At 38.4% G+C, this 23,129-nt stretch overlaps 1 protein-coding gene across 2 annotated transcripts in view; it reads left to right on the forward strand.

The window, feature by feature from the left end:
• The window catches only part of LOC137284937 (follistatin-related protein 5-like), a 106,467-nt gene extending 84,038 nt beyond the window's left edge, over positions 1-22,429 (forward strand). For both annotated transcript variants that reach the window (XM_067817006.1, XM_067817008.1), the window contains exons 5-16: positions 2,877-3,269; positions 5,742-5,951; positions 6,497-6,660; positions 10,836-10,953; positions 11,277-11,435; positions 12,774-12,914; positions 14,088-14,371; positions 15,269-15,454; positions 15,568-15,748; positions 17,272-17,466; positions 17,705-17,869; positions 18,986-22,429. In XM_067817006.1, the coding sequence (XP_067673107.1) occupies positions 2,877-3,269; positions 5,742-5,951; positions 6,497-6,660; positions 10,836-10,953; positions 11,277-11,435; positions 12,774-12,914; positions 14,088-14,371; positions 15,269-15,454; positions 15,568-15,748; positions 17,272-17,466; positions 17,705-17,869; positions 18,986-19,179 (2,390 nt within the window). In that variant the 3' untranslated portion in view covers positions 19,180-22,429. The remainder of the gene's footprint in view (positions 1-2,876; positions 3,270-5,741; positions 5,952-6,496; positions 6,661-10,835; positions 10,954-11,276; positions 11,436-12,773; positions 12,915-14,087; positions 14,372-15,268; positions 15,455-15,567; positions 15,749-17,271; positions 17,467-17,704; positions 17,870-18,985) is intronic.
• Positions 22,430-23,129: the final 700 nt, after the last annotated feature.

The raw sequence follows: 23,129 nt of genomic DNA on the forward strand, positions 1-23,129 counted from the left end.
TATCCATCTATCCATCCATCTGTCCATCCATCCATTGATTCCATCCATCCAGCCAGCCATCCAGCCATCCCTGCCCAAACCTCCCAACACGGGGCCATTTAGCTGGCATGCAGCAACCTACTCCCATAGGAATACTACTGATTGTCTTATGTACCATGTATATCAGCACAACTGTACCTAACAATGTTACTTTTTGACTGCGTCTACCGTACCTTTAAATGTGTGAAAACGTCATCGGTTCCCCATTGCGCAGATCGATGCTCATGTTGTTGGTCACTGGATTGTTTGGTCCAGACTCGATTATTTACAAATCGCCGCCATATAGCTGGAATATTGCTGAGTGCGGCTTAAAACTAGACTCACTCACTTAAATGTGTGAAAACATTGTGAATCAAAAAAAAAATAATCAAAAAAAAATAATAACAATCATGTGTGAGGGTTTAATACATTAACTCATATTCAATATCCCATTAATCTGATATTTCATCATCTTCGTATGGGATTATCTGGTTTTGATGAAAGGGATGCTTAATATTTGGAGTGTATATGACAGATGGAACACAAGAAACAGATCTGAAGTTGATGTGTTGTCATGGCTACCAGACTTCCATACCTTACCTCAAATTCTGTTACCATAATGACATGGTGTGAGACAGAAGTCAGGATGCTAGGCATTGGTCTAACTAGGAACCATGTGAAGACAACTTTCTTTGGTGTCTAAAAATAACTGTCTGGTAGAAGTAAGTTAAAGATGTTTAACCCCCAGTCATTGTGTCAGTTTCTGACACTTTGAGCAAAACAGGAAAGGCAAGAAAGTGAAAGATTGGTATTTAAAAACAGAATTTATGCTTCATACATAATACATGATTTGTCATAGTCATGAAATGTCATTTATCAAATCTATGGAATATGGTCTAGAAATGTACATGTTTAAGTTTTATTCATTTACACTTGGTTCCACTGAGCTTTTGGTAGTGCAATTACTACGTGAATTCTAGTCAGTTTGTGTTACAGTGATGAAATTACATAACTTCTTAATTCAACAAGAGAAGATTCGAATCCAGATGTTAATGTAACCCTGTGGCCTGAGTTTATACATTTCTTCTGCTACCTGGTGCAATTCCAAGATTTTGTGAGTTTATTCTTGCAACACTTTCAGCGATATTCCAGCAATATCATGGTGGGAACACCAGAAACGGACTTCACACATTGTACCCTTGTGAGGAATCGAACCTCTGTCTTTTTGAGTGATGAGTGATGACACCATCACAGCAGATGTTGTGTACAGTGCTGCTACAACCACCACAAGATAGTTTGGTACGCCTCTAAGCTGCCCATTTCTACAACTAATTAGTCTGATTTATGACCTAGCGTCCACGAGATGGTGTGGTTCAACCCCATGGCCTCTAAATGGTCTGGATTACGGGTGCACTGTGGTAGCGTTGTGTTTTGCCACCATGTCAAGGTCCCTTGTTTCAATGCCCTACATGGTTACAGTGTGTGAAGCCTTTTTCTGGTGTCTCCCGCTGTGATATTGGTTGAATATTGCTAAAAAGTGGCTTAAATGTAAACTGACTGACTGACTGACTCACTCACTGTGGATTGGGCCAGGGTCTTTTGATTCTTTTGATCAGACTCATTGCCTGCTGCAGCCTTAATATTGCTGACTGCTGTATAAAACTACCCTCATTAGATGATTTACAGGATTGATGTTCTCAAAGAAATAACACTGTTTGTTAAATCTGTTTGATAGCTCAGTTCTCTAATGTTCCATCATGCTTAAAAAAGCATGCTTAATCAAACCAGTGAATGAAAATTTGTTTGGTAACTTGTATTTTGAACATTTGCCATTTACTTTACCAGTGCATTATTGGTACAACACAAAACTTTGTTCTTACCAATTGGAATATCAAAATTATGTCTATTCCTTGTCTTAAGGAGGGATGACAGTCCATGTTGTGTGTGGTAGGAGTCAATGACTATGTCTTCAGATCAGAAAATACCAAGTCCAATATGTTGAAAAGGAGACCATCACCATTGATTTTCATGGGGTGCTTGTGCGCTGTGTGTGGAGAATTGCTTCTGAATTGTAACTCAATAAATCAGTGATAGTGACAAGAAAAAATAGAAACTGGAAGAGTAATGGCTGGCTATGATATATTTATTGGATGGAATTATTGCCTGATTCTGACTTAAAAACTCGGCTGAACAGGAGTATGCACCCTTCAGTACAATGGTTATGGTTTGGTTTGGACAATGGCGTTTGCATTAATCTGGAAATGGGGAGCATCAGATTGTCCTTCCTGGACCCTTGATTGGATAAGGTCATCTGAGCCTCATTGTGTTTTGTCAGATCAGTGGCAGAATCTGATATATGGTGAGTTTTTGCAGAAAATGTAATTTTGAAATGAATCCGTACTCATATCTGGTATCCATTAGTTATGAGTAATGGAGTGTAGTGTCCCCTGCCTGGTGTATAATGTTTCGAATGGGGAATACATCTGTACTTGTGTCTTACTTGAGTGATAGTGCATATTTGTTGAAGCTTAATGAACAAGTGTTGCTGATCCTGAAATCTGGTTTTTGTTTTTGTTTCGTGTTCAATATATATATATGGTGTGTCAGTTGATTAATGTAAGGCATCCAGAGCTCGGATGTTGAGCAACCGCCCATAAGGCTAGCAATGATGTGATGCTAAGGAAACCAGAGATCTTGTCTTAGTGAATAACTGCATGCTCTACTGCAATATAATCCATTTCACTTGCAGTTACATGAACTGGGAATTCTTGAATAGCAAGTATGGAGATTAAATTCACTTTTCAATATTACATTTGAGAATCAAAAAGTAAACTTTTTTCTGTTTTTTCATTGTGTAGAAAAGCTGGACAGGGAGCAGGCCCTTGCACAGGTCAAGGTCAAGGAGAACACTGAAGCACCTGCCATTGACAGATCTGAAATTGACATTGACAATGACATACCACAAGATGCCATCAAATCTCCCATCATCAACTCTGCAGAAATATACGACTACCCTAAATCTTCCGCCAAAGGAGAGCCAATCAGACAGACTGAAAAACCAGTCTACAAGGAAGATGTACAGGTCAAGGCCAACATAATGTTAAACGATGGAGTGAAGAATGTAGAAGGAAAGGGTATTCAGAAGAAGAAAGAATGTACAAGGGAGGAATATGAGAAGTTGAAGCAGAGTCTGTTGGAGTATCACTGTGAGAAGTTCACAGAGCCCAACTGCCAGACAGAAGTCCAAGAAGGTAGGGCTATGTTAGTGGTTATTCACCACTGTGAACATCTGGGTTAGAATTGTTCTTCAGCAACCCATGCTTGTCCAGGGATTTACCTCCTGTCCTGTACTTGAGGGTGATACTCTTAATTTTCAGGGGTCCTGGACAACAAAATGGGGGTCACAGGTATTTAAATGTTAGAATTAATACTGTTATTGTATTGTGTATCATGATCACATTATTTGTTACAGTAATTAAATTGCAAATGATTCAGATAGCAAACTCAGTGATAAGATATTGTTATTTGGAATTTTTACAAAACATGTTTGGACTTTTTCTGCATCTCTGTGGATGCACTAAATTAATAATAATAATTTTGTTGCATCCATTGTCAATTTTTATGTGTAAAAGACACAGGAATTCGCATCCCGTCTCTTTTGTGAGAGGCGACGAACAGAATCAAGTGGTAAATCTATCTCATGATGTTAATCAGTGGAATGTCTGCTCCAGATTTGATTATTCACAGACCACCATCATATGTCTGAAAACTTAGTATGGTGTACCCAGTGTCTTCAAATATGGTGACAGCCTACATTGGGGAATTAGGTACACACCGGTTGATTTGGGTGACCTTGATGTTACTTTCAATATGACACACACACAGAAACGTATGTTAACGCAATATTCCATAAAACATTGCAGCCAATGTCTTCAATTTTGTCTACGTTGGGTGATTATCCAGACAGCAGTCATTTCACGCATCTTGTGTGTGAACGAGAAGTAACACATAGTAAATATGATATAAATATTTCATTCTTCTTTAGCAGTGGGGGGACATTGCCATGCTAGTGGCAAACACTTGTACTCAAGTATTATAGTTGAGTTTCAACTCTGGATGGGTAGGAACTTGACATGGTCTGGGTGAGATTGACAATGTTTTATACAAGACAATCATTGGATGGGTTGACACTTGGTGGTGGATCTTTAAGTTATGTACTGTATGGTGTGTGACCTATCTGTGATTTTATTGTTTATCTATGAAATAATTTTCATCTAATTCTTCACTAGTTCAAGTCTCTGAGTTATGTTTCTGACATGACTTTCTGGCTTGAAATAATACAAGGGATTCATTCAATGCGTGATGTGTATGTTTCAGCACGATATAAGAAACCATGTCTAACATGGCTTGTATTGTTGTTGTAACATTTACGGTGGCAACGATTCATCCAGTCCTTGATTCAGTTCAGTTTTTGATATTGGGCCTTCGATTCGATCATTTTCAATTCGTTTCTTTTTACAAGTAAAAATTCAGATTTCAGAGTCACCATTTTTAGCGTGAAATCCATTGTCAACTTGTCTATTTCTGCTAACAACAATTCTTATTGGATAATTTTAGTTTGGTGTCAAGCAATCACATTTTGCATTATGTCATTGCTTGAAACTACTGGAGTGGGAGTCAAAATTGTTTTGGACTGTTTGGAAATAATTTAAATTGGTATTCAAATACAAAATCAAATAGTGATAATGATTACTGAAAATCGATATTGACATGTCACATTGGATTTTCAAAGAATTGAACCACATGGTTGCCATCTTAATAATGTTTGCATTAAAGCATGTGCAGTTTTCCAGTAAACATACCAGACAAGATAATTCTTTCACAAAGCATAAGACAGTAGTAAATCCCATGTTTTAACAAAGACTTACACCAGTGCAACATTTGTTGGCGACCATGTGTGTCAATATGAACTTCTTCACCAGCGGTGTTATTTGATGTCAAGATGTACTAGGGTATCTAATCATTTATTGGTTTAGGGTTGATTTCCCTGTTTGTCATTTGATTTTGCAGAGTGCCATACATATTTTGACACACATGGTTATTTTTGTTGTATCATAACTTTCTGTGTCACTACAGGCTGTAGATACTTTTGGCTGATTAAGTTGTTGTGCTTTAGTGGCTAGATTTGAGGGAGAGTCTGATTTTTTTTTCTTATGAGAACAGAGCTTGTGCCTTATTGCTGGTACTATCTGTTGGTAACTCAAAATGTTTTACAATGGGTGTTTAGAGGACTTAACCCACTGTAAAATTGGGTGCCAGGGGAAGGTTGTTTCATGCTGTTGTGGATCAAATCTGGTTTGTCTGCTCCACATGTAATTACATACAACACATACAGCTGTAATTCGACTGATAAACTGCCTACCATGCCATGAAACTCAGCTCTTTTATTCCTCCTGGACATTCATGTTGTGTTATCGTTGTAAGCTTAATTCTTTGCAAAAACATCAATTAGGCACAGACATATTACAGCCGACAGGAGCTTAGGTCTACTGATATCCTGCCAACAAAAGTTAAGCTATTTGGTAATTTGCCCACAAAGATATAAAAAAAGCACTGAGCACTATGGTGATGGAAACACTGATGATTCTCCCTGGGAAACAAATGTTTCCTTGTCTAGTAGAGACTAGCCATGTATAGCATTAAGTGATGTTTGACTGTTTCAGAGCGCGAATACCTGGCAACTCTGATGTTCAGCTTCTATGACCGTGACCTTGACTTCTACTTGGAGGATATCGAGGCCAGAGAAGTGGAGAAAAGGGAACATTATGAGCGTCTCTCTGATGCCTGTATCCTTGCTGACATGATCCGTTACGCTGACCGCAATCCTGTTGATGGGAAACTGTCTGTCAGCGAATTCATTGCTGCCTTCAATGGTACTTGTCTTCACTACACATTTAGTTCTGACATTGACTTCAGCCGGTAACCATTTTGTTTGCCATTAACCTGGAAATTCACCAAGCTATTATAAAGTTTTAATGAGATGACCTCAACCTTGAATATTTTGTTTACCAATTTTTGTCCTGAATTTGTTCGGATGTCAAGGAATTAGGAAAAACACCAATTAGGATATGGACATGTATGCTTCAGAGGATCTGAAGGCCTTTGAAATAAATGTGATGATCAATATGTTTATGTACTTCACAGTGAATAGGATTTGGCAAATGATAACCACATGATTGGGAAATAAGAAACCTCAGCAATTTTGTGCAGCCAGCTGAAGTATTTAAATAGTGTGTTGAATCTTTCCTGCAAAGACAACTATGCAGCAATCAATCAGAATCCTTTGAAGCAGACATAATTATTTGCCAACAAGGTTCTAGTTTGGCCACAGGCTACTGTTTGAAGTACTGAAATTGGAAGAAAAAAGATTTTGGTCTTTTTCCAATGCTGTTAAAGGATGTCAACTTTCTTTCTTTAGGCTCGATGAAGGTGAAAAAGTTGCACCAGGACATGAAAGTCATCCCGACTTTGGCAACCGTTGGAAATGGACTTGAACTTAAATGTGGTGTGTCAGGTGCCGATGAGATCATCTGGAAGAGATTTAACCGTGACATCCGTGAACTAAACAATGATGAACTCACGGTAGGATGTATCAACATTTAAGATGTCTACTGTATTAATATATAAGAACTCTCAAATAAGTATTTATATAATTAGATTAAGATATACAGGTTTTTATGGTAACTCAGCTCCCCACGAAGTTGTCAGGTGTCCCTTCTACTCAGCTGGGGGGATGAGGGGATAACCTATTGGGAAACAAGGAGCACTGACCTGACAGTTGACCTGTATTAGCATGTATGAGTGCCTTCCACTGGCACTTTGTTCGTTAGGAGCTAGACCCCAGGTTGTCCGCAACCAAGTGTAGTTGCTACATTGACCATGTGAAAGTCTTACGAGCAAGTCAGCTGCAGCTATGGAATTAATTTCATTGTCATGCACTGCATGTGTACTAGGCTACATCAGCTCTACCTTTCACAAACCAGATGGGTTTGCTCATTGCTGTGCACTATCTACGCCTTGTAAATGTGTTCTCTGTGCTGGTCCAACTTATCCTTGTTCACCAGTAGTAGTTAAAGCAATTACTCCTGATGCAGAGTACATGGGTAAAATGTGCATTTCTGGTATCTCCCACAGCGATGTTGCTGGAATATTGCTGAAAGTGGCTCAAAACCATCCTCATTCACTCCTACCCAGCTTTGAGTTTTCTACATTATGTTGAAATTGAGTAATCCCCATACATGCATCAAATTGACAAGATTATCGCTTGAGAAGTTTACTTCTTTAAATATAACAGGGTTCAAAGAATTGCAGCATGCATTAAGTCATGTGTTTTGCAGAAAAATATATAATCTTACATAAAAAAGAATGTTCACTTAGCTTTCACAAAAGACTTGTGAAGATCCAGGTTAGAATTGGTCTTCAGTAACCCATGCTTGTTGTAAATTGCGACTAATAGAATCAAGTGGTCACACTTGCTAAATTTTTTGACACGTCTTAATTGCATGATTGATGCTCAAACTGTTGATCACTGTATTGTCTTGTCCAGACTCGATTATTTACAGACTGCCATCATATAGCTGGAAAATTACTGAACATCATTGCCATGTGCAAAGTACAAAGTTTGGCAAATTCTACCTTGTGGCATTTTCAAAATGGCCAACAATTTCAAGATGGCCGCCCAATTCATTAAAATGATTATACACACATATATTTTGTCAGTAATTATGCTATGTCATATATCAGATGAAAGCTCATCTCACAAGAAATCTAAATATATTGATATCATGCATTTTGGCATTTTCAAAATGGCTGCCAATTTCAAGATGGCCACCAAAATCAATAAAATGATTATACACACATATATTTTGTCAAGAAATATGCCATGTGACATATCAAGTGAAAGTTCATCTCACAAGGAATCTAAATATATTACTTTCAACACCACACATACATAAGACAATAAAAATGGCATGAAAACAACACATTTGATGCTTGAGCATTTGGTCAAATTTATCAAACTGTCCACTATGGTTGACTTAATATATTTTTAGCTGTTATTGATGGACAAAATTACTATCCTCTCAAGATAGATGATTTTATCTTTTTCATGAAAAAATTACCATTGAATCCATGTGAAGGTGATAAGCATATATATATGTTCTCTGGTAAACAGTACAAGAAGTGCATTTCTGTGAGAAAAACAAGGTCACCAGTGGGACGTGAAATTTTGGATTTCATCATGATTTTTCCAAAATATTTAAGTAAATTTTGATTTTGAAACAATTCAATGACTTTATGCAACAAATGAAATAGATAAGATGTGATATTTGGGTGAACATTATTGAAGTAAGTGTTTAAAACTGACAGAACAACATAAAACACAACATAATGATGGAAAGATGTGGAATGCCAATCAGTGGAAAAGACATAGCAACCGACCATGGTGAAGTTGGTGAAAAGGGTCTTCATGGTCTTGTCCGAGGAAGTATATAGAGAGAAGATGGTTACCAGTCATATTTTGAAGAAAGAAAGTTATTTATGTTGCCCATTGCGGAATGCAGAAGACACTACATCAGAACGAGGAGCATCAATTCTTTCAAAAGAAAAAATGAAAAACTATCTCTTGATGTTGAAAGCCCAGCTTCTAAATTGCGCTCAAATGCCACTGTTGTCAATGTCAAAGCACATTGTCTCAACTGTACAGAGGAAATAGCAAAGGGAAAAACTGATTTAAAAATTCCCAATCATCGTAGAGTCAAGTCACACGAAGCTATGATGATGGATTCTATTCAAAGTATACTCAAGAAAGCAGATGCTCGAGTTGACGAGTGTGGGGACACTGTCAACCTCTGGATCTCAAATACCTTTGATATACAAGCTGCAGCGTTGAAATACCATCATGATTGTCTTGTCCTCGATATGTTGGTAAGCCATTTCCAGCTGAGGACAATACAGATGGAAGAGGTCAGCCTCTCGATACAGTAAAACATGAAGCACTTGAGAAACTCTGAATGTATATTCGTGAAAATGCTGAATGTCGGAATTCACTTCTGGAGCTCACATCTCTGAATAGCTATCCAGGTGGAACCAATGGATATGAGCCAAAAACTTTTCATCTTAAATTTATGAACTTTTTGAGGAAGGATAATATCAGCTCTTGTGAGCATGGAAAGCTGAGAATTTACATGTTCTTGGATGAAAGAAATTGCTTCTTAACATGATGAAAGCAGCACACTGGTACCAGACTCTTTACATGGTTTCATGTGTGGCATAATAAAGTCCAAGTCGGACCAAGTGAAAGTCTCTCAAGGTCGTCAAACAGCAAATGCTCACAGCGTGATATCTGCCTGTTGTCCAAGATCGTTTGTCTCACAACTAAAAATTCTGGAATGGCAACTTGACCAAGTGATCGAGCAAGATCTGATGCGACTGCTGAAGATCTGTGGTGGAATGGCTCATGGTCGTGGTATAACTGACAGCACTGTTGCCAGCTGGGTCAATGCAATGCTTCAGTGCATACCAATATGTGATGCTTTCGTGAGATTCACAGGGGTGCACAGCCACACATCTGAGCAACATGTTGAGCTCCATTTATGCTACATCATGAGAGACAACAAGGACTATGAAACATTCTTCCATTGGTGAAAGACCATTCTCCTTTCTCCTATGAAGAGCATGTTTCGCTCATCTGCATAGCAAGTGGTGTTGTAGCTGACAAACCGGTAAACGCAGACAACGCAGTTACTATAGGAAAGAAGGCAGCCTCAGCAGTGAGATATCAGATGTTTGCTAATCAACTGAGATCACAAGTCAGAGACAACAATGACCATCCAAAGAGAGTGCATTATGTCATTGGCGGTAGCCAACTGCTACAAAGTTTGTCAGATATGTGACACCTATGTGTCCTTTGTGCTTCAACATTACGGTTCAGTTTAGTGGAGTTTGATGGATATGATCTGCTGAACAGAGTCAACAGGCTCAGTCAAACAGACAGACATGAAGGCAACAACTTCACCAAAGCCTTTTCTTAGCAACAAGAAAAACAAATGTCGCTTCATAACATTATTGTTATCATGCCATTTTTTATTGTCTTATGTATGTGTGGTGTTAAAAGTAATATATTTACATTCCTTGTGAAATGAGCTTTCATTTGATATGTCACATGGCATATTTATTGACAAAATATATGTGTGTATAATCATTTTAATGATTTGGGCAGCCATCTTGAAATAGGTGGCCATTTTGAAAATGCCACAAGGTAGAATTTGCAGAACTTTGTACTCTGCACATGGCAATAATGTTCTGAAGCTTTCCTGAAAAATACATCTTGCTACTATTTTTTTTCCCAATGTCATGTCTAATGCTCCTGGCCTATGAGTGTGGCGTTACTCAATAAACCAACCAAACTCAAAAGAATACTGCAACAAAAGCTGATTAAATGTTTTGCACTCCATCAAGTCACAATAGATTGAAAAAGACCTTATCTCTGATGTACCTTGTCATAGAAACCTAAGTAGCGGGCAAGATGAGGGATGCTTCAATTACCTTTTTTCTCCCTAATGTTGTCATGTTTTGTTTCAGTAGGATAGCCTAGTGGTTCAAGCATTTTCTCATCATGACAAATACCCGAGTTCGATTCTTCACATGGGCACAATGTGTGAAACCCATTTCTGGTGTTCCCCACCATGATAACCCTGGAATATTGCTAAGAAGCAGTGTAAAACTAAACTAACTCACTCACTCATGTTTTGTTGCAGGTTTTCGAGGATGGGTCTCTGTTTTTCTCCAAGGTCGGGGTAGACCACATGGGCAACTACACCTGTGAGGATGTCAACAACCCTTTGGTTCAGCAGATACATAACCTCAAAGTTCAGAGTACGTTCTGTCGCCCACAGCTCATTTCAGACTTGCGAGTTTTATAAAATAACTGGATTGGTTTGAGAAACCCCTCCAAAATTTGACTAGTCTTTGAGGAACAATGTCTTACAGTGTTGGGTGAATCCAGTCATCTTGGTTCTCGGATACATTTTAAGATGAGAACTGTAACTCACTGGACAATAAAGACTAAATTACTAGGATTTACTAACTTTATATACTATTTATACATACTCAGCAATCATAAGAAGATATGCATGATGATGATGATGATGATGATGATGATGATGATGATGACGATGACGATGATATGTCTGTTTCAGTGCCCCCTGTGGTGCGTGTGTCTCATTCATCTCAGATGATGCAGTCTAGTTCGGATGTGGTCATCAAGTGTCATGCAGAGGGTGTCCCCAAACCAAAGATCAGCTGGGAGGTCAATGAGATGGCCATCCCAGAAACACCTAACCATTTCATCAGAACACGTATGTGGAGAATGTGTTTAGATTTTTGCTTCTTCAGTTGTGTAATGAGGAGGATGTGGTAGCCGAGTGTTTGCTTGTCACACCAAAGACCCATGTGCGATTCCAAACATGGGTACAGTATGTAAAACCAATATCTGGTGTCCTTTGCCGTGATATTTCTGGAATATTGCTGCAAGTGGCCACTAAACTCAATTGTGTCATTCAATTTAATTTTCCTTTGAATCAACAAAAATTTCATTTTTCTATATACTTGTACATGACTGATTTTACTTATATTACCAAATCTATGGAAGAACTGATTTAAGTTGGGGATATGTGATAAATAGATCCTGGTTAGGATGCATGGAGTGAAGAGAGCTAAGTTGGGAATCTGTGGAGCAGGAATAGATCCCAATTGGTAACCATCATAAGAAAAGATTAAGTTGGGAATCTAGGGAACAGGAATAGATCCCAGTTGAGAACCATCATAAAAAAAGATTAAGTTGGGAATCTGTGGAGCAGGAATAGATCCCAATTGGTAACCATCATAAGAAAAGATTAAGTTGGGAATCTGTGGAGCAGGAATAGATCCCAATTGGTAACCATCATAAGAAAAGATTAAGTTGGGAATCTGTGGAGCAGGAATTGATCCCTATTGGTAACCATCATAAGAAAAGATTAAGTTGGGAATCTGTGGAGCAGGAATAGATCCCAATTGGTAACCATCATAAGAAAAGATTAAGTTGGGAATCTGTGGAGCAGGAATAGGTCTCAGTTGAGAACCATCATAAGAAAAGATTAAGTTGGGAATCTGTGGAGCAGGAATAGGTCTCAATTTAGAATAAATAGAAAGATATGTAGCTAGTTCATCTCTCAAAGAATAGTTCCAAAGGGGAATATAGGAAAGAATATATCTCAGTGTGGTATACAGGTAAGATAAGATCTCATTGGGGTATATAGGTAGAATAGATCTCAATGGGGAATAAAAGTAAGAATAGATCTCGGTTGGGAATATAGTATAATAGATCTCAGTGGGGAATACAGGAAAGAATAGATCTCAGTGGGGAATATAGGTAAGAATAGGTCCCAAAGGCAAATATACTGAAGAATACAGCCAAATGGAAAATATAGCTGTGAGTAGATCCCAGTAGGGGAATGTAGGGGCAAATGGTCAACCATATGCCACTTGTCCATGTCTTTCTAGCTTTTTGACTGACATTTCATGGAGATGTAGGAATTGGTCAGTGTCCTGTTTAACAGTGACAAGCTGGGGATGACAAACTAAAGTATTGCATGTATATTTTTATCCATCACAGCCAATTCAATAAATATTACTTGAGATGTGCTTCTTTGATTCAGATGAAAATGGCACCCTAACGGTGCACAAGGCTGACTACCTGAGGGACACTGGTGCCTACAAGTGTATTGCCAAAAACCAGGGAGGGCGGTCAGAAGATGTGGCCTCCATCTTCATACAGAACCCGAACAAGACTAACTCTTGTGAGTCTGTCTACAGTGCCCCTCTGACTCTCTTGGTTAGAATTTGTATCTTTACATTATGGTCAGCTGACAGGATCGGTTGGTCAGACTCACTGAATTGCCTGGTCTAGACTTGATTATTTTTATGCCACAATGACAAAGCAATAATATTGCAGTTAATCAACGTACTGAGCAGGAAAAGAAACACAACTGTTTTTTGTAAAGTAGAAGAAGTTGTGAGATTTCATTTTTTCCCAAACTTGCATTTCTTTTGCTGTTCAGTATATAAACAAACAATATACTCACTGAGTGAAATGAATGGATGGGCCGATCATCTAAACCCCTGGAATCTCCAGTGATTTGTTGTGTATCAAAGATGTAGTTGAGACATATGAACATGAGTTAAAATCCTGCATTCACAGCAATACTGTTTCTCCATCTGTCCTATCATAATGAGGGTTTGTATTACTTTGGGTTTTCCTACCACTGCAAACTGATAGGTGTCAGATACAATTCAGTTTGAAAATGCATTAGACCATTCACTCACTAACTTGGTATCGGGATTAGATACCATTTAGTCAACAATTTATTTTCATTTATTCCTGATTGGAATGGGGTCTTGAAGATCAGATTAAGAATTGATCTTCAGTAACCCATGCTTGTCGCAAGAGGCGGGACTGGTTGGTCAGACTGGTTGATATGATAGACACACGTCATAGTATGCCATTTACGTAGATAGATGCATGGAATGCTAAATGTGGCCTAAAACCACACTCTCTCAAAACTACTCAACAACAAGTCAGTTCATAGTTATGAATCATAAAATTTGAATAAGATGTAATATAGGCAAATCAAACATTTATAATAACAAGAGAAGTGATGTTTATGATTACTTTAACAAGTCTAGGTAAGCAAGGAAAAGTTGAGAGAAGTGTTTCTTTCAGCTTTCTGCAATATAATTTAAATACATTTTGACGAGGAATATCTCACAAAGCATTTTCAATCTATACTTTGTTTTGACCTTTCTTTTTGCAGCTATCACCCATTTAATCCAAGTTTCACAAAACTATGGAAAGGTACTTTAAAAGAGTATCTCATCAAATTTATGTATTCAACACTGATAGGAGATATACCATCTGTTTTGAACTTATTGGTGTAAATTCTGTTCTTTAATGGACATGTTTCTTCTTGCAGATACCTATTCCCCAAAATCATATGGCTCCTTCATCGTTTTCCACAACAAGGGTTACACTGTGTACGAGCCTGAGACCTGTCTCCTCGAGCGAGACGTGAAGCCAGAGTTTGGCAACTTCAAGTTCATCCCCGACAACATTGATGCCCCACTTAAGATGTGCGACTCTGATGCAGGCTGTGAGTGGGGTGCCGTTGCCAATGTCAAGGACTTTGTGTATGTCAGTCAGCCCAGACTCAACAGAGTCATTGTGGTAGACACAGCCAGGAAATGGAACCCAATTCAGGTTGGTTGATGTCGAAGACACTGATGTGATTGACAATATTTGTGTGTCATCTTCAGGTGTGTCTTCGGTATGGTTTTCTTTGTATGGAAATATGTTTGCAAGAAGTCAGTGAATACTTTATACCCACTAAATGCCACAACTGTATTTGTATTTATTACTCCATAAATTCAGTGACATATTGGATCCATGTCGTATTAATAGATTTGTCAACATCTGTGATGCTATAGACTGCAGTTCTAATGACGAAAGTGACAACATTACAAAATCAGTGGCATTGTTGAGCACAGCACAAAACCACATGTTCTTTTACCAGCCAATCAGGAAACAGCAGATGGAGACTTACATGCTTGATATGCTTGATGTGCCAGTGCCTCAGTTCATTAACATTTTGAAATGATTTGTCCGAAAGCAAAAATCTTGCATAGATTGCTTCATAGATTGTTTCATGACACAACACAGCGGTTGGGTGGCCCAGTGGTTAAAGCATTGGCTCGTCATTATTGTTGGAATATTGAGTGGCGTAAAACCCAACTGACTCACTCATCCCTGGTGGGGCAACTTGGTAGATAAAGTATTTGCTTGATATGCTGAGGGTGTGGTTTTAGTGGAGTAAAATCTAACTCATTCAGACAGAAAGTTTGACTTGTTCTCAAGGTTTAATTCCCCCATAGGTACAGTGTGTAATGCCCATTATTGGTGTTCCTTGCCATGACATTGCTAGAGTAATGCTAAAAGCAGAGTAAAACCCAAATCACTCACTCACCCCATGCAGTGTGGCATGAACATTTCCTCAAAGGGGAGTAACTGTAGGTTCCACTCTCATTTTCAACAGTATTTATGACCCGTGGCTCACATTGTGACCAATGTTCACAGAAAGTTATATCATATCCTCTGCAGGTGATTGACACAGACAAGGCACCTATGGCTCTGCACTATGTGGAGCATCTGGATCAGGTCTGGGTTCTGTGCTGGAACAGTGACACGGACAGCAGCCTAAAAACCATCATTGTAATCCGCGATGCCAGCAAGTACATCCAGCACCATGCTGTCCACACACAGCCTGTAGGCAACAGGTTTGATATGGTGAGTGAATTAAATAGCACTCTCTTCACCTATACGAGGATTTTATTTGGACATCTTATCTGCAAATGAGTTTTTGAAAGGTTTTTGAAATAGAACATTGTTCTTTTTCTCAGGTTCAGGATCTGTTCCTGCCGCCTGCCAACGACCTGCACCACTCCTTCAACTACGGTTACATCACCCACAACGGCCAGCAGGGACTGTTCAAACTTGACTTGAAGACCATGAAGTATGTCAAGGCCATTGACTTCTCATCCTACAACTGTGTACCCAAGAGTGTCTCCTTTGTACCTATAGGTAAGTCAGCCCTCCCTTGATACCTGTTAGGGGTGGTGGGGTAGCTTAGTGAGTTTGAGTGCCCACATGGGTACAGTGTGAAGCCTGTGTCAGGTGATATTGATATTTCTTGTGAGAGTGCTGAAATGTTTTTAAAAGTGATGTAAAACTAAACTCACTCACTCACTAATACTTATTGGTCAATCAGTACTTTGTTTATGGCTGTTGGTGTATCAGTACTCTCTTGTTGTGTTTTGGTGAGTCAGTTGTCTTGTTTTGGCTTTCAGTGAGTTGGTACTCTCTTTAAGCTGTTGTAGTCACTACTTCTACAGTCAGGGGTGTGGGGTAGCCACGTGGTTAAAGCATTGGGTTGTCATGCCAAAGATCCATGTTCGATTCCCCACATGGGTGCTTAGTGTGAAGGCCGTTTCTGGTGTCCGCTGCTGTGATGTTGCTGAAATATTGCTACTCCCTGACTGACTCAAGGCTATCAATAACAGTTTCCCTTCATGGCTTTCTGTGAGTTGGTACTCTCTTTAAGGTATTGTAATGACTACTTCTTTCATGGCTGTTAGTCCCCGTCATGGGTAAAGGTGAGTTAGGGCTTTAGGGCTATCAGTTAGTGGTTGCCCTCTTTAGGCTACCAGTTCGTGATTACCCCTGCAGTATTTCAGTTCTCCTTTCTTAGCTCTCAGTGAGTACTTCCTTCATGGCCATGGTTTCATCATTTAGTTTTGGGGCGGTGGGGTAGCCCAGAGGTTAAAGATACACCATGATATAGCTGGAATGTTGCCGAAAGTAAAACCAAACTCACTCACTCTTTTGGTTTCCTGTGTGTCAGTAGTAGTCCTTTTGTAGTTTTCAGTCAATCAGTAGTCATGGTTTTGACATTAGAAGTTTCTTTGTAAGGTTTTGGGAGTCAGGAAGCCAGTCCTACCCTTGTAGTTTTCAGTGAGTTTATACTCCCTTTGGGGTTATTAGTTAGTATGTAATACAGTTACAGCTATCAGTACTATGCACTTTGTAATAAGTATAGTCTGTTTGCAGAGAAAACGCACCGATGAATGTCACCTTAAAAAAGGAAATCTAATAAAGGAAAATTAACATTGGGAATCCTCATAATTTGACAATGCCAATTGGAACTATAAATCTTAGAATTTCATTTAGCTTAGCATAGTTTCTAGCTGCTAGTATTGGTTTGTATTACAAGGATGTAAGCACAGTACAAAGCACAAGCACAAGCACAAAGTGAAACAATGCACATGCAATACGTGATGTGGGTTAACTTAGACCAACATGACTTGTTCTCGGTGTCTTATTTACCCCCTTGTTTGTATGGTGCTGCAAGGGAGATGACTCTGTATGTCTTGACAGTTAAAGTGTCTCATAGGTTGAAATATGGGCTGTTATAACCAGTTTTGAAGTAGTAATGATACTAAGAAGAACAAGGTATGTTTGTATTGACGAATAACTGATGATTTTAGCTGCACAGCCCTGCATCTGGTTGAGTGATAGTCGTACACAGATGTGTGTTTGTATTTCAGGTGGACATGTCATCGTCCAGTGTGTGTCCAAGTCAACCCATGAGACCACTCAGCTACTGATGGACTACCTCACTGACACTGTCATCTCCAAGAAGGCCATCCCAGGGAAACCCTTCGTGGCGCCTGACTCCAAGCACATAGTCACCGTTGACGACTTCTACGGCAAAGTCTCAGTCTTGACAGTGTCAGATGATGGTAGGTCATCTGCACAGATAAAATTCCTTACACCTTGATAGTCTATTTCTTTCACTCTTACTGGATTGCTGAACCTTCACCCAAACAGTCTCTGTTAGTATGTTATGATTCTGTTTATTTTTCATGTTATAATTTCCTTGGTTTGTAATTCAATGGTAAGGTAATGGATGCCTTTGAGATTCCCTGAAGTAAAACAACAATAACTTGTTTCTAATGTGGAACTTCTTCCACTGTTCAGGAAACCTGGAGTCAGAGTTTGAGGTCACACTCAGCTGCAGTATCAGCGATGTAGCCTTCTTCGCCTCCGCTGTACATCTGGGATACGATGTTGTTATGACGTCTGCTGATGATGATGACATTTTCTTCCTCAGTCTTACCAATGGAAAACTGGACAAGGTCAAAGGTAAGAGCTGTTGTATGCTGAGATAGAAGTTGTTTACAGCAACCCGTGCTTGTTATAAGAAGTGACTGAGAGAATCTTTTGGTTAGATTATTGAGGGAAAGGGTCTTAAAAAGTATGAGTCTGTAAAGGAGGGCCATAAAAAAAACTCATTTTGTAATTAACTATAAGGTGACCTTGAATGTTGTCTTATTAGGGTGGATCATGAACAAATGTTTAAGGACATGGGGAGGTTTGCCAAAACTGTTACAGGGTTGTTATTTGAGGGTTGTTACACCCCTTGGCTATAAATGAAATGTCCCAAAACAACATCCAATGATAGAGTCCAACAACAACATTGGAAACACATCTCCATGGGAGATACTCTCACCATATCCTGGACATGTCTGGTTAGAATGCTGATGTTCAGTAACCAATGCTTGTCGTAGGCGGCAACTAATGGGATTGGGTGGTCAGACTTGGTGACTTGGTTGACACATGTCATCGGTTCTCAGTTGTGCAGATCGATGCTCATGCTGTTGATCACTGGATTGTCTGTTCAAGACTCGATTATTACAGACCACTGCCATATGACTTGGATATTGCTGAGTTCCGTGTAAAACTAACCTCACTTGCTCATTCAGTTTGCTCATTTAGTGAGTTTGACGTGCAAAAGGAGGGGTAATAAAATACTGTTACTTGCACAACTGGTTATGGATAATTTACAATAAAGAGTACTCAGATCCCCTAGTGAATCAGCAAAACAGAACAAAGACAAGTCATAAACGTTCAAAATTCTGTTATTATGCAAAGAGAGCAAGGTATACAAAGTCACAAGTCAGTATAACAATGCAGATTTCAGGTACAATTCAAGGGAGACAAAATCTAAGTCAGTGGGTCACAAAATACAATATAGCAAACTCACCAAAGTCTTGGTGTGAGAGAGAATCAACTATGGCAGATTGTCAACATAGCGATTAGTGCGACAGCAGATAATGTAGGTTCGGGATTTCAAGCGTGGCAGTGAGAATAACAAAAATATAAAGAAAATACACACTCATAACATGATGGCAACTGATGGTGCTCTAGACGTCGTTTTCTTAGAATTAGTAACATAGATATCTAATGTTATTCTCACAGGATCCTCCCTGACAGACCGGGACTGGAAGCCACAACCACTGAAGAAGACACTTGTAGCTGGAGGCGTCTTCAGTAACTTCTTAGTCAGCTCCCTGCCAACATCTATCCGCATCATCAACGGCAAAGTGCATCGAGTACAGTGTACATTTAAAGGCCCTGTCAACAGCCACGTTATTGCCTTTGTAGAAAACTGAATCGCTAAACATGCAATGTTAATTCACCACATATCTATTTTAAGAACAAGTTTTAACTCTATGAACAAGCATGAGCTCTAAAGGAGTTTGAGAAACAATTTTATGACATACCATTTACAGCTCAACCAAGACCTTGAGAATTGTATTTGAAGTTACAGTTTAAACCTTCCAGTCTGAATATTTGCAGGAGTACCCCATGATGTGTGAAGAATTTTGAAAAATAGATAAGGAAGGGAAATACAGATCATGATCTTAGAAAATCACCCATTTATCATCAGCGGTTTGCGCTCTACAAAGGGAGACAACTCATTCAGTGGCAAGAAGGGGAGGTAATTAAGAGCGCTAAATCCCCATCATAATTTGCACTAGTGATACAGTGAGCATATCTCATCGTTTGCTTATAGTATATTGGACCAGAACACGGTAACATATTCACATCATCCTGTCATCATCTTAATGTTTCCATTTTGTTGTGTAGGTGTTATTTATTAATGCTGTACTCTATTGTCAAAGGCAAACATGTCAGAAGTAGGTTGTGACCAATCACCAGTGTTTGTCATGTGTGTGCATATATCTTACCTAAAAATACTGCAAATTATGTCTATTTGATAGATGTGAAAATGCTTTGAGACTCTGTGCTGAAGTTGCAAATATTTTTATCGTTTTATGATACCAGTCTTTGAATTTATTGGGCACTGCTGTCCAAGAAGTTTTTTTTATTTTTCACCTTGACTTGATTTTATAATCATATTGTTTCACGGAAATTTATATTGTATATTGATGGTATACATTGCAAATGCAATTTTCATGGGCACTTTTTCACTTAGTGTTAGGTAAGTGCAGTGAAGCGAATACATGTCCTCAGCTGGTATCGTGTTGTTTGTATACAGACCTGTTTGCATGTAGCTAGCAGTGTAGGTATAGCAAAGGGAGAGCTTTACATATGTAGATCTTGGGCAATATAGACATTCAATATCAGGTAGAGATAGCTAGTGTATAAAACTGTTTCACCATGAAGAGATAATCCCACCACGAATAATTCCTTTAGCATCTATTCCATATCAATTTACATTATTCCAATTTGTTCAGCTGATTTGTAGATTTTACTTTAATTATGAAGCATTTTAGGAAACATACATTTAAAGTATGACTTGTCATTTTTTGTTTGTTATAGTGATGTTGAAAGTTAGAGATTAATATTGTATTTGGTTGTGTCCCTCCGAGTGTTGTGTGTTTATCCTGTGATTGAGAAGTTGCTGTTTCAGGTAAACCATCGAAATTTGGTCTTTTTTGTCTTTATATTCTGTTGTTTCAGTTCAGGCTGAGTTTTTCCATTGCATGACTTTCTGACACCGCTTGCTTGTAGGCGTGAGTGGTTTACACTCGTTTTAGTGATATCCTGAGGAAGTCCACTTCAAGGTACAACTAGCCACGTTCATACAAGATATGTATTTTTATGACATCCTACTTGAACTAAATGTATGCAGTCCTGTTCACGCTTCTGTGATTTTGAAGTAAATTCAGCCCTATTGAAAACTATTTTTGTTCACGTAGGTCAGGTTGATGGCTTTTGTCTGTGATTCTTCTAAGAATGGTGGTTGAACAAAATGGAATTTGTGCATTCATTTGAGTGTTGCAAGTTTATTTGATATGAAGATCAGAGTGGCATGACAATGCATAAACTTTAAGATTGAATTTCTTAATTGAAAGATGACAGTCTAAATCCGTTATCCTGATAATTGATGGAAATAAGATGGGTTGTCAGATTTTAATGGCTCCAGTGGGTGAGATTTTGAATACCTTTATTATCAGCTGATAACTAACCATAAGTGATAAACCAATTTCATTCACTAGTTGGATCAAAGTTCTAATCTGAAGAGCCATTGTAATTGGCCATTGCTTTGTAAAGACCATATCTGATTGACTGCCACACTGAGGCAGGTTTGGATCCCGATGCTTCTCGCTGTGATTGCTAGCAACTGATTGTATATATACCCTAGTTATGTGTCCTACAATTGAACATTATGTGCCTTTTTTAATGCTTTTTGTTCACTGCATTTCTGTGGCACATAATCTGTGTACTGTTAAAGGTTTGTCCATAAGCGGTGGCATCAAGGGGAGACAACCGCTGTGTATCATAATGATTAGCGCACTGCTCAAAGTGCACAGTTAAGGTATACAAGGTTGGCATATTAATGTCATGTTTTTATAGTTATGTATTTTTACTTTTATCAATTTTTTCATGATCACTTGAACATTCCCTTTTCTGTTGACATATTCATGTCTTGTTTTTGTTATCGTTTCAGTCATAATAAGCCATTTTTATCGCATACCAGTTTTATCAGGAATGTCAAATTGATAGATCTGTTTAATATTTTGTTTACTATGTACCCTTCCAGATGACCTAAACTGGAAGTTTTAAATATGGAAGTGATCATAGGTTGTTTTAAAGAATATTTATGCTCAAACAGTGTATTCATTGCTAAAAGGGTAGTTTATGAAGTTTTGTATGCATACTTTCTTGAACTTGACAAGTAGTATTGACTGGAAATGTACAACCATGTGAGTTTCAGACTAAAGAATGTGGTATATTCAGGGTTTAAATTCAATACAACACCCAAAGTTATTTAATTTCATGAACTGGTTGTAATTTGCTTTTCTTGTTATGTGAAGTGATAAAACTTTGAATTGATTCATATAAACAGATCTGAAACTGACAGACAGACACTTAGTCAGTGTTTTGGACACACCCACATCATGGTTCTAAACACTAGTCAAGTTTACAACTTTATGTGTTTATTATGGCACTTATTACATGCGTGGTTTATTCACAGTTTTACCTTGTTCTCTCTATTACATGTCCATACATTGGATAAGTGCTATGTACAGAAGTCATGTCTCTTTCATATTAGAAAATATTTAACAGCACATCAAAAGAGATGGATATCAAATCTGAAAAGAAAATAGGTTTTAGATTATATTTGAGGAAACATTGTGTATTATTTTATCCTTAAGGGATATTTTAGGAAAGTTTAATTGTACTGCGGAAAAGAGTGACTACAAGTATTTTGACAATATTGCTTTCACAAATTTGTTTCATAGACGTCATGTAATTCTACAAAGACCAATCTTGCTGACTAACCTATGTATATGCAATGTGATTGAATGTGAAATCTGGCTTAAAGTGCACAATTTTACCCTTTTTTGTGAAATCGGTGAAAATATGTGTGAAATAAAAACCTTTTGTTTATGAATGTGTTATTCCTATGTGTTATTTTGTCCCTGTAGGAGATGATGTGCCTATGATGTGTCACAGAACCAGTTAGTGAAGAATATACTCATTCTCTGAACCACTGGTTTGGACATGCCTATGATTTGCTACCAAAGCCCAGGAACATCCAGGTGAGAATTGGTCTTCAGTAGCCCATGCCTGTCATAACAGGCAGGTGTCAAGCTCACTGACAGTTGACAGTTCATCACATTTCCCACCTACCTGGATTGATGAGTATGCTGTTGATCACTGGGTTATGTGGACCAGATACAATTATTTACAGACCACTGTCATATAACTGGAATATATTGATAACTGGGGGAAAAAATAACCTGACTGGTGATCTGATAATAGTCATCTGGTGTAGCTTAAGGTTGCTACAAGCCTTGGTACCATTGTACCAAACAACCTAAGCATGAAGACTACCTTAAGTCTGTGTTAAGGTATGTGAGTAACTGTCACCTGGGCGCCAATATCACTTGGTAGTATTGCATGAATATTGCTTATGTGAAACTTAAGACAAGGTTTGACTGATTTTGCCGAATTAAGATTAACGAGAAGTAAAGGAAAAGTATTTAATTTAAATTTAAGCTATGAAAACTACATTATGTAATCAGGACAAAAAAATTGTCAAACCCAGCAGACGGCCAGAAACTGCTGTAACACTTCACTTTGCCAT

The sequence above is a fragment of the Haliotis asinina genome, chromosome 5 (genome assembly GCF_037392515.1).
Source record: "Haliotis asinina isolate JCU_RB_2024 chromosome 5, JCU_Hal_asi_v2, whole genome shotgun sequence".
Lineage (NCBI taxonomy): Eukaryota > Metazoa > Mollusca > Gastropoda > Lepetellida > Haliotidae > Haliotis > Haliotis asinina.